We start from the raw sequence: 17,648 nt of genomic DNA, 5'->3' as shown, positions 1-17,648 counted from the left end.
ATTTTAGAGTCACCCGGAAATGGTAAAAATAAAATTTAATGGCCACACAACTGAAACATTTGCCTAATACATATATGTGGAATTATTTTAAACAGATATAATCACATTCGTTCCCTATTTATATAATATGATGACAATATCCCAAGCACATATTATAGAAATTTGGTTGCTTGTCCGTCTGTCCGTATGAAACACTGGATCTCAGAGACTATAAAAGATAGAGCTATAATTTTTTGCAACAGAATTTGTTGTTTGCACGCAGATCAAGTTTGTTTCAAATTTTAGCCAAGCTTACTCCCGCCCTCGCAAATCAAAAAATCGAATAACAAGCGTAATTTTAAAGCTAGAGTTTCGAATTTTGGTATATACAATAATTACTATAGTAGTTATGATTCCTGAATAACTGCAATCAGATCAGATAAAAATTGTGGAAGTTATTAAATAAATACTTTTGTATGGGCAAAAACGCCTACTTACTAGGGCTGTTAGTTGTTTTGGCCGACAATCTGGTTCATTGTGCCGCCTATGGCATATCGATATACCAAATATACAATTTGGAATAATTTTAATATTTTAAAGTATTTTTGGTATGTTTTAGAATACTACCGCAATATTTTGCTTTTATTCAAAATGGGTAGCGGGTATCTCACAGTCGAGCACACTCGACTGTAACTTTCTTGTTTTATTTTAAATTTCATATGCAGTCTTGAGACTGCATAATTTTAATTTTTGCCATTTCTCTTGTGGAGAGGCCTCACACGCTTTCTTTTTATTTTTTATTATGAGTGAATAATAGCTGGTCTACTCGTTCGTCTGTGGAATAGCTGATTTGACATTCACATACATTCCAGTACCGGAGTGTCAATTCCCTTAAACATTTTTTGTGCTGGGAACTATGGAACAAAATGGCGCCGCAGGAATAAACACGATTTTGCTCATCTGTGAACAGCGCGTTATATATGTATGTACATTCATATGTACTATATCATTTATGTCAAACTACGGTTGCATCACTTGTCTTCAACCCATTTTGTATTTATTCAATATTTTCAAAATATAATAAACACGACTAAGTAACACTGCCCTTTTTTACTTTTTCCAATTTCATCAATTTCATTTGTATAATTTATTCTGTAAGGGATATGATAAGAAATAATTTAAAAATCGTTTCTTTATCTTTATTTATTACAGTCGAGTCTTAAGCAATATACATATTAGTTATAATCAATTTACAAATGAAATTTAAAAATTATTATATTTTGTTTCGAAGATTACGCGTTTAGTATATCCGAGTTACTATCATTCGCGTTGCCAGTGGTATCACAACAATATAATAGACCTGGCGTGTTGGGACTGGATTGTCCGTGGAATTGGTGGCGTTGGCGAATACAATTTAAATGCGACTTAAAAAGTACTGGAAAGGGAATATGTAAACTGGACTGATTACCAAAAATGCTGTCCGCATCTAGTTTCGACAATAGTTTTCCATTTTTTTTTTGAGGATTTACGCATTTTTTCCGAGATAATATTTTTGACATTCCATTAACTCCTTTAGTAACCTAAAATCATTCACAAATAATAATACACATTAATAAGTACTAATATTTAGTATAGTATATGGAATCACAGCTCGCAAAACACAACAAATAACAAAACAACCAAGAATCCGAGAACCCTAAAAATTGATAGTAACCGAACGCATTTTCTTTCTTTGGTTTATCGTTAATCCGTTTCTTTGCAAGCTCACTATCAGTTGTTTTATACCTATCAGACCACTACCCATGGGGTAGAAAAATATTATAACTTTGTGATGTAATACTTTTCTACCCTGCACAACCTGCAGGAAATATTTGTAACAAGCAGAGGAGTCAAAGACGATATACATATGTACATAGCCATATAACACCCAGATCTTAGTTATAATTTTCGACAGAACTTGTTATGTATACCTGCATGTTCCTTAGCATAAAACAAGGCGTCAGCTAAAATTAACCGAGAGTAGTGAGAATGTAAGAACCTTCGTGTCGCTGCTAGTCACACAAGCAAGAGTGCCGATCACTGATAACTGCATACATTTCTAACAGCGTCGCTTGATGCCTAATTTTGTTGGCATTATTTCTCTGTTTTTTCGTCGTTGAATTGTGAAAAATTTCGTCGGTATAAGCGGTTTGTCGCTAAAAGCGGAGACTTACTAAGCGGAGGCCCTTTCATATAAGTTTGTATGGGGAGCAACTAAGCCATCGAGTTTTCTTCGCAATAACTGGTCGGGCACTATAAGCGGTTATACGATTATAACAAATTATTATATAAGCTTATATATATAAGCTTATGACCTTCTATAGGGTTCTCTCCAAGTAAATAACTTGTTTTATATGATACTCCTATAGAGCGAATAGAGTATGTGAATGACTTAAGGGTTTTGCTTGATGCAAAACTAAAATTTGGTAAATACATTCTGTCTATTGTAACTAGGGCCATGGGTATACTGGAATTCATAAAACGGTGGTCGAAAGAATTCTCACTGGTTCGGCCTATTCTTTAGTATGGATCTCTTGTCTGGAATTTCTAGTATAGGGTTTATCAAGATAGGATTGAGTCGGCGCAGAAACAATTTTTGATATTTAGTTAAAATTTGAACCCTAATATTAGATTTCCACCTTACTACAGTATATTTTTATTACTAAACCTTTCATCTCTTACTGACCGTAGAATCATGCAATCTGCTTTTATACCCGCTACCCATAGGGTAGAAGGGTATTATAACTTTGTGTCGGCAGGAAATGTATGTAACAGGTAGAAGGAGGCATCTCCGACCCTATAAGGTATATATATTCTTGATCAGCGTCAACAGCCAAGACGATCTAGCCATGTCCGTCTGTGTGTCTGTCCGTATGAACACCTAGATCTCAGAGACTATAAGAGATAGAGCTATAATTTTGTTTCGACAGCATTTGTTATGTTTGCACGCAGATCAAGTTTATTTCAAATTTTTGCAACGCCCACTACCGCCCCCGCAAATCAAAAAATCGATACAAATGCGTAATTTTAAAGCTAGAGTTGCGAATTTTGGTAAATACAATAATTTTTATAGTAGTTATGATTCCTGGTTGTGATCAGATAATAATTGTCGAAGTTATTAATAAATACTTTTGTATGGGCAAAAACGCCTGCTCACTAGGCGTCTTAGTTGCTTTGGCTGACAATCTGGTATATTGTGCCGTCTATAGTATATTTTGAATGCGGTACTATATCAACATACCAATTATACCATTTGGTTTATTTTTAGCATTTTTGCAGTATATTCGATATATTTTCAGAGAAATACTGCAAAATATATTTATTTTATTCAAAATGGGTAGCGGGTATCTCACAGTCGAGTACACTGTAGCTTTCTTACTTGTTTCATTTAGAAATAAACTAATTGTGAAATAGACTCCTTGGAGTGGTTAAATCAAATTAGTTTTGCGGTTCCGGTCAGGATCACTAGGAATTTTCTTCCTCTTCTCATTCCCCGTAGAACTACTAGCTTTGCTTGCGATAATCCCATCTGTATTCTGTGTGTGATTTATAATAATCTCTATAACGTAGTTTGCTTCAGTAAGTCTATTCCTCTGCGTAAAACCTTATTATTAGCATATTTATCGGGATTTTAATTGTTATTTTTATCTTCTTATACATATATCCTAACATATTTTTCTTTCCTAGTATAGTATTACTAGTCTTTTAATATTTATTCGCAGTTTTCGATTAATGCATGCCGTTTACAAATTTATTTTTTGTCCGTGCGTCGACAAGCCTGTGCTTGGTATCGCTGGGCCACTTGATGGTACTGCCGTTAGTACGTCAACGTTCAAATAAATCATTATTAATGCGTATTCCAAAGCCTTAATCTGCTTTTTAAATGCTCTTATAGTTTCTGAGATCTATGTGTATGTAGAAATATATATTTTGAAGCCTAGTAAAGAGTAAAGTACAATTTAAACTACACAACCTTAACATTATGATAATATATTTATGCTTGTCTTTACCAAAAGACCAAATTGCATTTTTTTTTTCAATGTCTAATTTAATTGAGCATTTTTTAAATTTTGTTTGCGCAATGAAATTTCGACTGCGAAAACGTTAATAATGTTGCGGAAGGTCTTTGGGATATTGCCATGTCGCAGAAAAATATTTATAAGTGGTACAACGAAGTCAAAGAAGGTCGAGAACGTGTTGATGAGAGTTCCGGACGTTTGATATCGAAAACACACTGCAAGCATCGCATTCACCTGATTTAGCTCCGTGCGACTTCTGGCTATTCCCAAAACTCAAGAGACCACCCTGGGAACGTTTCGAGTCGATTGAAGATTGAAGAGAAAAGCCTGAACCGAAAAAGGCGCTGATGGTTATACCGGAAATGGACTATTTGCTTCGAGGATTTGAAAAACGTTGGCGTTTGAATGGGATGAAATTGATTTAGAAGAATAAATAAACATTTTTCATTTAACAAACAAATTCACTTTAATTTTTCCCCATAATAGTATTTGTTCGAATGACCCTATAATATTCTTCGAGTAGTATTAAAAATAAATGTTTTCCCAAAACTGTATTTATTTGAATATATGTTAATTAGGGGTTATGAAAAATGAGACTATTACATACATATGTATGAAACTTTGCAAAAATATTTCTTTAATAATTTTTAATCGCAATTCTTACCTCATTACTATATTTAAAATAACTTGGGCGAATTTCTTCAACATCATTTACAATAATTTTATCGTTTTCGTGATTATGATGGTAATTCATTTTAATATTTGATCGACTTAATGACGTGTTTATGTCTTGTGAGTGTATAGTATTTGATTTGAACTCAATTTGGTCTTCAGGATCAGTAGTGGATCCATCGACATCGATATCGACGGTTGGACTCCCAGAAGGCGAATGGTCGGCACTGAGGGATGATGATACATAGTCTAATGAATGAGAAGAGCAAACAACATTGAAAGCACCATCATCCTTTAAAGACACAGATACTATTTGATTGTCATCTTCTGTTGTTTCAATATCGACTACTTCATCGTCCTCATTGTCGGCCGCATTGCTTGTCATATTTCTGTCGTATGTTGGGCTTAAACATTGATTTTTTAGATCATTGGATGCGGTGGAAATTGTGTTATTAGAGTCTTGTTGATCGATTTCAGTGCACATGTTAATGGAATCTAAAATTGGCGAAAAAGCGCTAGATATAGGTTTGTGGAATTCGCAGCCATTTGCAACAGTAGTACTAATATTATGAGAAAAAACGGTTGATGTTTTTGTCGATTGAGCAGATCCTTTATAAATGGTACTGTTCGAATCATTTGAGCGCGTTGCATATAAAGACGCCGATACAATTGCAGTGGAAGCCACAACAGGCTTAAAAGCGGATGAGTTTAATATCGATGGTACATTGAAATCCAAATATTCCGTGCTATTATTATTTACATTCTTGTCTATAGCGTTGTTGCAATGAGTGGCATGCTGTGATTCATTTTTCACAATAGTTGCATTTAAAGGGGCAACGAAGTTAATTTCCGGCCTTATCCAAGGCATTGGGCAAGACTCGTTGCGTTTTCCATGGTGCTGTTGCTGGTGCTGTTGCCACATTGTGTAATCGACAACGAAATTTCGTGACAGTGGCATTATCGATAGATCGTGCTCGTTGCGCAGTGACCGATGGTGTAGATTGAACGGCACCCCAACTGTGGTGGCTACTGTTGCTGTCACCCCAACAACGGCGGCAGCAGCGGCAGCTACAGTATTATAATTGTATTGATGGTCTATTGATTTTTGCATATTCTATTTCTTCTCTTTTAGCATCCATCTCACATTCAGTTGTAGCCTCCAGTCTGGTGGTTGCTGCTGATGTTCGTAACTTTAGAGCCGACCCTTCTTGGGAATTTGGTGAATTTCGGCTACTGTTGCTGCAGCCTACAAGTCGTTTTCTTGTGCCACCATTAAACATAGCTTTCACGTCCTCCCACGCATGCACAATTTTTCATCCTGCCCATGTCCACAAAGTGTCATGTGTCGACGCCAAGAATTGAAGTTCGCCGCATCTGGCTGGATATATCGATCGTTGCTGGTTAGTCGATGGGAATGAAATATGAATTTGTTTGGTGAAAAAACATGCCACAGAAGGTACACTTGATGCATTTGGCACGTGATGAGTTGTAGCGTGATGGCAAAAGATCCTCGACATCCCCAGGCGCATTTGTGCTGCACGTTGAACGCAAAATCGTCGGGAAGTCGTGGTGGCGTATTATCGCCCAAGAAACTTTTACATAAGCGTTCAGCCTCGCGGCGTGTTATCATTCCACATCGGCGCGAACTCACTGGCATTGCGCCTGCTCTTCGCAGAATCTCCAATTGAACGGGAGTGCACTGCACACACGTTATACCTAGAGCTACGCGGCGATTGTGGATTTCATTGTAACTGAATTGCTTTAGGAGAGTATTTGAGATTTGCGCCAAACACAATCGTTCTTGACCCTCAATGTATAGTGATACAATAGGTATGCCATAAAGTAATACTGAACTTACCTATTAAAAAGAAAAAAAAAATTATTATTATATATACATTCCGTAGATAAATTAAAACAAAACAATGTAATACGGTATTTACAAGTTTTTTAACACATCGTTTGAGCTATCTTGAAAAACTCCAACAGGTGTGCAAAATATATGAACTTAAGCAGCAAAAAAATATATATTCAGGGAATAGAATCTTAAAAATAATTGAATTGTTTAAAAGATTATCATAGAAATAAAACAAGTAAGAAAGCTACAGTCGAGTGTGCTCGACTGTGAAATAGCCGCTACCCATTTTGAATAAAAGCAAAATATATATAAATATATATTTACCAAATGTATTTGTTTTATTGATATAGTACCGCACTCAAAATATACCATAGACGGTATAATATACCAAATTGTCGGCCAAAGCAACTCAGACCCCCAGCAAGTAGTCGTTTTTGCTCATACAAAAGTATTTCTTTAATAACTTCCACAATTTTTATCTGATCGCAGCCAAATTTTCAGGAATCATAATTACTATCGTATACACCAAAATTCGCAGCTATAGCTTGCTATTCGATTTTACTGATTTGCGACGGCGGAAGTGGGCGTGGCAAAAATTTGAAACAAACTTGATCTGCGTCTTACAGTCTTTGAGATTCAGTGTTTCATACGGACAGACAAACGGACATGGCTAGATCGTCTCGGCTGTTGATGCTGATCAAGAATATATATACTTTATAGGGTCGGAGATGCCTCCTTAGTTATAATACCCTTCTACCCTATGGGTAGCTGGTATAATAAATGTTTATATTAGTTAGTTTTTTTTCACACATGTATTTTCTATAGTGTTTAAGCTCCACTCTTGTGTATGCATAATATATATGTACATCAAATTTTGACTTTTGTACTATTATTGTATCTTTTATTGCATTTAAAATCATATAATTATTGAATACTATGATTTTTTATTTGGCTGAAGCTAAAATACACTTCGCTACTCTTTTTAATGTGCACAGGATAAAATAATATTTACGACTCGTTTGTGAGATAACTAATTTAATGGTAACGGAGAAAAATGTTTATATAACATTGCCAATTGTCTGTCTTTGAAATAAATAATCAGATCACGTAAAGTGTAAACGCTCAAGGGAAACATTTGTCTTGACTCATGGGTTGGGTTGGAGTCAAACGCTCAAACGATTGTTTTTACTTTTATACCCGCTGCCCATAGGGTAGAAGGGTATTATAGCTTTATGCCGGCAGGAAATGTATGTAACAGGTAGAAGGAGGCATCTCCGACCTTATAAAGTATATATATTCTTGATCAGCGTCAACAGCCGAGACGATATAGCCATGTCCGGCTGTCCGTCTGTGTGTCTGTCCGTCTGTTCGTATGAAACACTGGATCTCAGAGACTATAAGAGAGCTAGCTATAATTATTTTTGACAGCATTTGTTATGTTTGCACGCAGATCAAGTTTGTTTCAAATTTAGCCACGCCCACTTCCGCCCCCGCAAATAAAAAATTGAATAACAAGCCTAATTTTAAAGCTAGAGTTGCGTTTGGTATATACAATAAATACTATAGTAGTTATGATTCCTGGAAATTTGGTTACGATCAGATAAAAATTGTGGAAGTTATTAAAGAAATACTTTTGTATGGGCAAAGCTCGTACTTACTAGGGTTTGAGTTGCTTTGGCCGACAATCTGGTACATTGTGCCGTCTATGGTATATTTTGAATGGTGTACTATATCGATATACCAAATATACCATTTAGTATATTTTTAGTATTTTTACAATATATTCGGTATATTTTGAAAATGGTACCGCAATATTTTGCCTTTATTAAAAATGGGTAGCGGGTATCTCACAGTCGAGCACACTCGACTGTAGCTTTATTCTCTCTATTAACACTAAAAATTCTATCTGCAAAAGAGTCGTTCAGTTAAGGGATGTCGAATATATTTAATAAGGCTACACATGTATGTACATGTACATGACTTGCGCAATTTACATATATAATATACATATAGATATGTAATTATGACATTAAATTTAGATTATTTTATGTACAAATATTGTTCGCGTTTAAATATTTAAAAAATATAAATTATTTCAGAAAGCATAGTAATGTTTACTGATTGGGCCTTTTGGATAAGTATCGATTAAATGTAATATTCGTTTAGGGCAATTGCTTAACTGTTTTTGCTCCATTTTTTATCAATGTATGGTAAGTCTATTTTATTTTTACTCTTTAATTACTTCTTGAAATATTCGTTGTGGGTGGTTTTGTACAATGTGAAAAGATTGAATTGTAAATATATAAAGTGAAGAATAAGCTCTTTTAATTAATATGTGGTTTTGTTATATATCTATGTATGTATATAAAGGGGAATACCGAAATCACCCAAAAAGTGATATTATTATAAAATCAAGAACTTAAAAGACAAAAAGTTCGATTCTTCGAGAAATGACTTTTTAACCGACGCACGTTATTTAATTTTTGGTTTACGGCTATTGGGTTATTTTCCATTCCATTTAAGTGAGTTGGAGATCGTGGAGATCTCCCAATGGGCTCAGGAAACGCCATTTATGATAGTTCTGAAATATTAAAAAATATAATTTTATTATTGTATTCCAGCATTTGGTATTACTAATTATTTTTCGATCTATTGGAATGTTTTATGTTGTTTTAATACCTTATTAGCACCTGCCAATGAATAATATAAAATTATTATATGAAAAGGTTAGATTGGGCTAGACCGGCTTCGCGGGGAGCATTGCAACCTCGTTAAAAAGGGCAATATTACATTTGCAAAAGAGATATTGGTAAGTAGGGGTGCATAAAACATTTTATACCCGCTAGAGTTATAATTATTAATGCGTGCAGAAAATTTGGTTTAATCTTATAAAAATCAAAGTTACTTATGTCATAATAATTGTTTGGTTGCGTATACCATATATTTTTAAAGTATTATAAGTATTAGCCTTAGATTTATTTAATATTGTTTTGGAATATATTAAGAATAAAACCGCGCTGTTTTTGTTTATTGAAAATGGGTAGCAAGTGTCTCATACTTACTAGCTTCAAAATCGCACTTGTTACTCTACTTTTTATTTACGTGGGCGGACAAACGTTTGAAACAAACTTGATTTGGGTGACGGGCATGCCTATATCGTCTAGGCTGTTAACACTATTCAAGAATATATATATTATATGACTCCTTTTGCCTATTACAAAATTTTTCTGCAGGTACAAAGTTATGAGCTGTGGTAATAATCAAAGAAAACAAAGAAATGAACGTTATTATTATTCCAAATACGAATTTTGTTATATAGTACGACAAAGAAATTTAATAGGTTAGGCATCTAGTTAGGTACGGAAGGCTACCAAACTAGTTTACATACATTTGAACATATTTTAAGAAATATTTTACGCCCCCAGTATTGTTTTTGTGTATAACAAATGTATACAAAATTTATCGGTTTCAAAATCAGAGTTGGTATCCGCCCCTGTATATGAGATGCCACCCACATTCAATTATATTACGCGTGTGAATAGCATAATTGAAAAGGAGATTGTCCCTAGAGACAATTCGATAGAGATAATAAGGTTACGTACATTTTTTGGTAAATGTTGTTGTACAGATTACTGAGTTTACTCGCAATCCAAATCCAAAAGTGAAACAAATGATTATGGGATTTCCTAACTTGTCTAAAAGGGAGGAAGACAGAGGGTTGAACGAATTACAAACCAGTGAGGTAAATAATGACAAAATTTTGTTTGGTATTTATAAAAATAGCAGATTGTTAACAAGTCTGACAGATGTACTTATTTAGTCGGTAAAAATAATCAAAATATTCGGGGATGATTGTCCGAGGTTAGTATCAAGGGTGGTTCAACAAAACTGCAATGTGTATATTTCTATGTATTATAAACTAGAAGTGTATAACATTTTAAATAGCAATTCAATTGTTTATTCTCTTTATATTATTATATATTTATTTACTCTCTTGGGAAGGGCACTCCATTTCAAAAGAAATTTCATTAAAATAGTTTTAAGAACAAGTTTAATTAAAATTAGTTTTTAAAACTAATTGTGAGTTTAGTATGACAATAGAGAGAACTATACACTGATAGAAAATTTATTAGAATTTCTTAAATAAATAAAACATTTTTTAAAATTAAAAACTACTAACAATTCTGATTAGATCTTGAAACTCAAATTAAAATAAAAACAAGTAAGAAAGCTACTGTGAGATACCCGCTACCCATTTTAATAAAGGCAAAATATTGCGGTATCATTTTCAAAATATACCGAATATACTACAATAATACTAACAAGTAAGAAAGTTACAGTCGAGTGTGCTCGACTGTGAGATACCCGCTACCCATTTTTAATAAAGGCAAAATATTGCGGTATCATTTCCAAAATATTCCGAAAATACTAAAAATACTAAAAATATACCAAATGGTATGTTTTGTATATTGATATAGTACACCATTCAAAATATACCATAAACGGCACAATGTGCCAGATTGTCGGCCAAAGCAACTAAGACCCCTAGTAAGTAGGCGTTTTTGCCCATACAAAAGTATTTCTTTAATAATTTCCACAATTTTTATCTGATCGCAATCAAATTTTCAATAATCATAAATACTATAGTTATTGTTGTATACACAAGATGTAGCTTGAAAATTACGCTTGTTATTCGATTTTTTTGATTTGCGGGGGCGGAAGTGGGATTGGCTAGAATTTGAAACAAACTTGATCTGCGTGCAAACATAACAAATGCTGTTGAAAAAAATGATAGCTCTATCTCTTATAGTCTCTGAGATCCAGTGTTTCATACGGACAGACACACAGACGGACATGGCTAGATCGTCTTGGCTGTTGATGCTGATCAAGAATATATATACTTCATAGGGTCGGAGATGCCTTCTTCTACACGTTACATACATTTCCTGTCGGCAGAAAGTTATAATACCCTTCTACCCTATGGGTAGCGGGTATAATGATAACAACACCCATATCAATATTGCTGGGGATTAAACAGAGCAAGTATGTGCGACATTTCATTTACATTAAAAGTAATTGATGATGGAATTATGAAAACCTGATTTTTCAGTGGTAAATTGGTATTACAGTAGAATCCGGTTATAGCGACTCCGCTTATAGTGTCCGACCGGTTATTACGACGAAAACTCGATGGCTTGGTTGGTCCCCATACAAACTTATATGAAAGGGCCTCCGCTTAGAATGTCTCCGCTTTTAGTGACAAACCGCTAATACCGACGAAATTTTTCAGAATTCAACCGGATATTGCGACGAAAAAAATCAGCGAAATAATGCCAAACAAGTAAGAAAGTTACAGTCGAGTGTGCTCAGCTGTGAGATACCTGCTACCCATTTTTAATAAGGGCCAAATATTGCGGTATTATTTTCAAAATATACCGAAAATACTAAAAATATACCAAATGGTATGTTTGGTATATCGATACAGGACACCTTTCAAAATATACCACAGACCGCACAATGTACCAGATTGTCGGCCAAAGCAACTAAAATCCCTAGTAAGTAGGCGTTTTTGCCCATACAAAAGTATTTCTTGAATAACTTCCACAATTTTTATCTGATCGCAACCAAATTTTCAGAAATCATAACTACTATAGTATTTATAGTATGTACCAAAATTTCGCTTGTTATTCGATTTTTTTTGATTTGCGGGGGCGGGAGTGGGCGTGGCAAAAATTTGAAACAAACTTGATCTGTGTGCAAACATAACAAATGCTATCGAAACAAAATTATAGCTCTCTCTCTTATGAGATCCAGTGTTTCATACGGACAGACGGTCTCGGCTGTTGACGCTGATCAAGAATATATATACTTTTTAGGGTCGGAGATGCCTCCTTCTACCTGTTACATACATTGCCTGCCGGCGCAAAGTTATAATACCCTTCTACCCTATGGGTAGCGGGTATAAAAAAAACAAAAATTTGTTTTGCTCCTTTCGGTTAGTGCGTCTTCCGGGTATAACGATGTAAAATCGTCGGTCCCTTGAAAGTCGCTATAACCGGAATCTACTGTATATCATTCTACCAAAGAGAAATGTTTAAAACCTGAAAAAGGAGCTATCTCAAAAGATAGATCAGAGAGTATACAAAATCAAAAATCGTTTTTTTAACACTATAAATTAATTACATATATTACTTACATATATTGAAATATGTATTTATTTCAACCGACTATGCGTTGAAACCGTTTTTGTAATGTTATGCACTGAGCTGGCAAGTGTTCTCATCAAACGTTAGGTATTCGAATAGTATTTATAATCGGTACCCATAGAGCAGACGAAAGAGCTTTGTGACTACAGGAAAGATATATTCGTGTTCGTATAAATATTAGATCTCAGAGACTATATGCGTAAAGCTATAATTTTTGAAACAGCTCTTGTTATTGTTGCCCGCATAACAAAAAAGTAAGAAAGCTACCAGTCGAGGGAGCTTGACTGTTATATATCCGTTACCCATTTTTAGTAAAATGAAAACTGTTCAGGAATACTCTAAAGATATGGGAAATTAATATACTGAGGAATTTTAAAATATGCCGAACGTAATATTTTTATATCTACATATACATATACTATTACCACGGTTGCCACTTTTGGTACAAATGTACCAAAACTGGTACATTTTTATGCGTTGGTACATTGGATCACTTTTTCATATTGGTACATTTTCAATATGCCTAGTCTAGTATTTTAAAAATAAACCAAAGAGTTAAAAAGATGACAAATTGTCAAATAACACAGCTCCTAGCTGACTGCAGCGGCCTTTTTGTCATATACAAATATTTCTTATGCAATTTTTATGGGATATTTGATTTATTTTTGGGATATTGATTTGGTATATTTTAATAATAATACAGCACTGTTTTTGATTTTTAGCATTAGAGGTTTAATGCTCATACTGACAGATATGGCTATATCGTCCTTATCTGATTCTAATCAATACATATATGGTGTTATTTTATCCTTTGGATAACGATTTTTTAATCAAATAATTTTTAAGTTTGCAACCGTGGCCAACTTGTTGTAATATAATTAATAAAAATAAGCTTAAATAATTATGAGTTTATAAACGGTGGTGACGATTGTATGTGGTACCTATGTAGGTGGGAGCCTAATATGTGCATACGATTATGTAATAATTCATATATCACGTCAGCAAGTCACTACAATTAACTTCAATTAGTTTAAGTGTTTTGTTTATATATACTTGCCAATGTATGGTGGGCACTGTGTTCACACCATGTTGATTACTCTCAAGTTTCCTTCAACAGCAAACAAAAAATGGTACTTAATCAATAATGGCCCATATGATACCTTAGAATTTTGTAAATTATCTAATTAAAAAAGTTTTCAAACTAATCGTCGCTATCTTAAAGTTAATATTAAGATGTGTCTTTAGAATGCATTTTAAAAACCAAATAAATGTAGCTGTATTAATTCTATATTTAACTACATTGGATAAATACAGGGTATGAAAGGTGAATATATTGTTTGTGTAATATGGGCTATTGAATTTCAAAATAACTCCACGGAGGGTTGTTGAAATTTGAAAACATATGCCTTTTGACGAATACCAATTCAAATATAAATACAAACAAAGAGAGAAACGAAAACCGGAACACGATAGCGATAGGTTGAGGACAGATAAATGTACTAAAATACCCACTGATGAGTTGGCAATAATTCGGTTGAGTGGTTACTGCCAACAGGCAAATAATTCTATCAGAGTATGTGTGACTATTTAAGGGCGGGACGATATTATTACATTGTGAACAGAGACCTTCGATGGTCTTTTGTTTACATGTAAAACACCATGAATATTTAATTGGGTTAAATTGCTTGGCGATTAACATTTTGAAATGAAATGAAATGCGCGGATAATTGAGTTTACTTTGTCTAATGAGACGACTTTTTCAAAAGCTACACCAGTCGATACAGAAAAGATAAAAAACAAGTGAGAAAGCTACAGTCGACTGCGAGATACCCGCTACCCATTTTGAATAAAAGCAAAATATTGCGGTAATAATCTCAAAATATTAAAAACAAGTAAGAAAGCTACAGTCGAGTGTACTCGACTGTGAGATACCCGCTACTCATTTTGAATAAAATAAATATATTTTGCGGTATTTTTCTCAAAATATACCAAACATGCTGCAAAAATACTAAAAATATACCAGGTGATATATTTGGTATATCGATATGGTACCGCATTCGAAATATACCATAGAAGGCACAATATACTAGATTGTCAGCCAAAGCATCTAAGAGCCCTAGTAAGTAGGCGTTTTTGTCCATACAAAAGTATTTCTTTAATATCTTCGACAATTTTATCTGATCGCATCCAAATTTTCAGCAAGGATAACTACTATAGTAGTTACTGTATGTACCAAAATTAGGAGGCAGAAGTAGGCGTGGCAAAAATTTGAAACAAACTTTATCAGCGGGCAAATATGACAAATGTTGTCGAAAAAATTAGAGCTCTATCTCTTATAGTCTCTGAGATCCAGTGTTTCATACGGACAGACGGTCGTGGCTAGATCGTCTCGGCTGTTGACGCTGATCAAGAATATTTCCTGCCGGCACAAAGTTATAATACCCTTCTACCCTGTGGGTAGCGGGTATAAAACATAAAATTAAAAATATTCAGTTGTACCCAGTCAGGATACTGAATTTAACAGAACAAAGGTTTTATTTAATTTATCGATTTTATTTATTTATTTTATTTTATATTGTTGCGAATGTCGAATGACAAATTTTTTGAAACTTATTATGAATGTAATTTTTATGCAACAATTGCAAACAGCAGCAACAACTTTTGGGCTTGCCAATGCCAATTTTATACCCGCTACCCATAAAGTAGAAGGGTATTATAACTATGAAACACTGGATCTCAGAGACTAAAAGAGATAGAGCCATATTTTTTTCGTCAGCATTGGTTACGTTTCCACGCAGATCAAGTTTGTTTCAAATTTTTATAACGCCTACTTGCGCCCCGCAAATGAATAAAATCGAATAACAAGCGTAATTTTAAAGCTAGAGCTTGTTAGTTTGTACAATAATAACAATAGTAATTATGATTCCTGAAAATGTGGTTGCGATCAGATAAAAATTGTGGAAATTATTAAAGAAATACTTCTGTATGAACAAAAACGCCTACTTACTGGGGTCTTAGTATCTTTGGCTGACAATCTGGTAAATTGTGCCTTCTATGGCATATTTTGAATGTGGTACTATTTCGACATACCAAATATACCATTTAGTGTTTTTTTGAGTGTATTTTCAGAAAATTACCGCAACATTTTGCTTTTATTCAAAGTGGGTAGAGGGTATCTCACACTCGAGCACACTCGACTGTAACTTTCTTACTTGTTGCATTTATCAAACGTTAATGTATATATTTGAATAAAAAGGTCTTTTCATATTAACTTTAATGATAGAGCTGAAAATTTACAATTAAAAAGGGGAAAAGAATCTGTCAAGCCGCTCTCTGTCTGTCTGTATTTATACACATCTACATTTTAGTAATCTTTGGTATATGATGAAAGTACTAATAAATCGATATACGAAATATAGCTCTCAATAATTTTATCATAATACCGTACTATTGGGCTTTTGTTAAAAATGGATACAATTTAATTATATTTTAGGATGTTTTACTATTTCGTATGGTTAGAAGGCCCGAGGCTATGTCAACACATTCAAAATAAGAAACAAAACCAGTAAGACAGCCGAGTGTGTGCAACTGTGAGATACCCGCTTCCCTTTTGCAATAAATGCAAATCAATGTGGGATATTTTTAAAATATACCAGCTTGATACCCTAAATAAATACAAAAATAAATTTTTGGAATATCAATATATGTATTATAACATTCAAAATATACCTAGAGTACAAAATAAGTCAGATTGTCAACTCAAGCAATGAACACAACAATTGCATTCGCCGTTTTTTGCTATATACAATTATTTTTAAACACATTTTAAAATGTATATCCATTTGCAAACATGGTACCGTTTTCAGAAATCATAAATACTATAATTATGATTGCTACGCTTGCTTTGTGGTTTTAAATTAAAAATATTAAACTAATCTAAGTAAAAACTTAATTTGCATGTTATCAAAAAATATTGCTCCATATGAAATAGACTTTGAGATCTATGTATGTAGGTGTTCAAAAAGCCTGACGGACAGATATAAAAAGGAACATGGCCGCAGAGTCTCGGCTGTGGGCGCTGATGAAGAATATTTATACTTTATGGGTTCGGAGATGACTTTGACGAAGGCACAAAGTAATAATACCGTTTTATCCTAGAGCTTAGCGAGTATAAAAAGTATTGATCAATTTTTTAGAGTAGTATGATTTTTGAGAAAACCTCAAAACTAATTTTAATTTTTGTTTAATATTTTATAGTGCGAACGTAACGTAACGCTAGCTTAATTAAGATCAATTATTAATATGTTCAATTCTTGGGTGAACATTTCAGTTATCTACTGCATTCGCCATTGCATTTATGGAAAGGGTGGTGGGATCTTTTAGATATCTTTCGTATATATCTAGAATTATTTCAAAATACGTTGTTCTATGTTTACAATACATTACTTGGAGTACATGCAATGCAAATCTTTTTTTTAATTAATTTTGATCAAAAACTTCCACTTCATTGAAACCGCCAAGACGATGCGCAACATTTACTGCATATGGCATAAAGCAGCGCTAAAATGAGCTTTCACACGAAATGTCTATTTTGAATGCTACAGATGTCACAAGGTCTATACTTCGACATTAAGTGGTCGTACTGGTTTAGCCTTCCCAAATTATGGAACGTTTATACCTAGTGTCAATACCAATATTAATATTTAAGAAGAATTTAAGATCAATACACTTTCATAGGCAGGCGGTCAGACAGACGTACCTAAATCGTTTGTCATATTTAAAACCAAAATATTCGATATGAATATATTTATAGTTCACCTTGATTATCATTAATTGAAAGTTTATTAATCATATATATCATTGTAAGTGTTCGTAGAT

At 33.7% G+C, this 17,648-nt stretch overlaps 1 protein-coding gene across 1 annotated transcript; it reads right to left on the bottom strand.

Moving 5' to 3' along the window:
- Window positions 1-1,117: 1,117 nt before the first annotated feature.
- LOC133846962 (uncharacterized) lies at window positions 1,118-17,581 on the bottom strand. Its single transcript, XM_062281670.1, is given in 8 exon segments — window positions 1,118-1,559; window positions 4,702-5,833; window positions 5,835-6,018; window positions 6,021-6,146; window positions 6,149-6,210; window positions 6,212-6,567; window positions 9,036-9,145; window positions 17,500-17,581. Coding segments are annotated over 7 exon segments (2,247 nt in total). The 5' UTR covers window positions 9,135-9,145; window positions 17,500-17,581; the 3' UTR covers window positions 1,118-1,271.
- Between the last annotated feature and the right edge of the window lie 67 nt (window positions 17,582-17,648).

This window comes from Drosophila sulfurigaster, chromosome 4 (assembly GCF_023558435.1).
Source record: "Drosophila sulfurigaster albostrigata strain 15112-1811.04 chromosome 4, ASM2355843v2, whole genome shotgun sequence".
Lineage (NCBI taxonomy): Eukaryota > Metazoa > Arthropoda > Insecta > Diptera > Drosophilidae > Drosophila > Drosophila sulfurigaster.
Note: the sequence above shows the minus strand (reverse complement) of the source record. Positions and strands in the feature narration are given on the sequence as shown.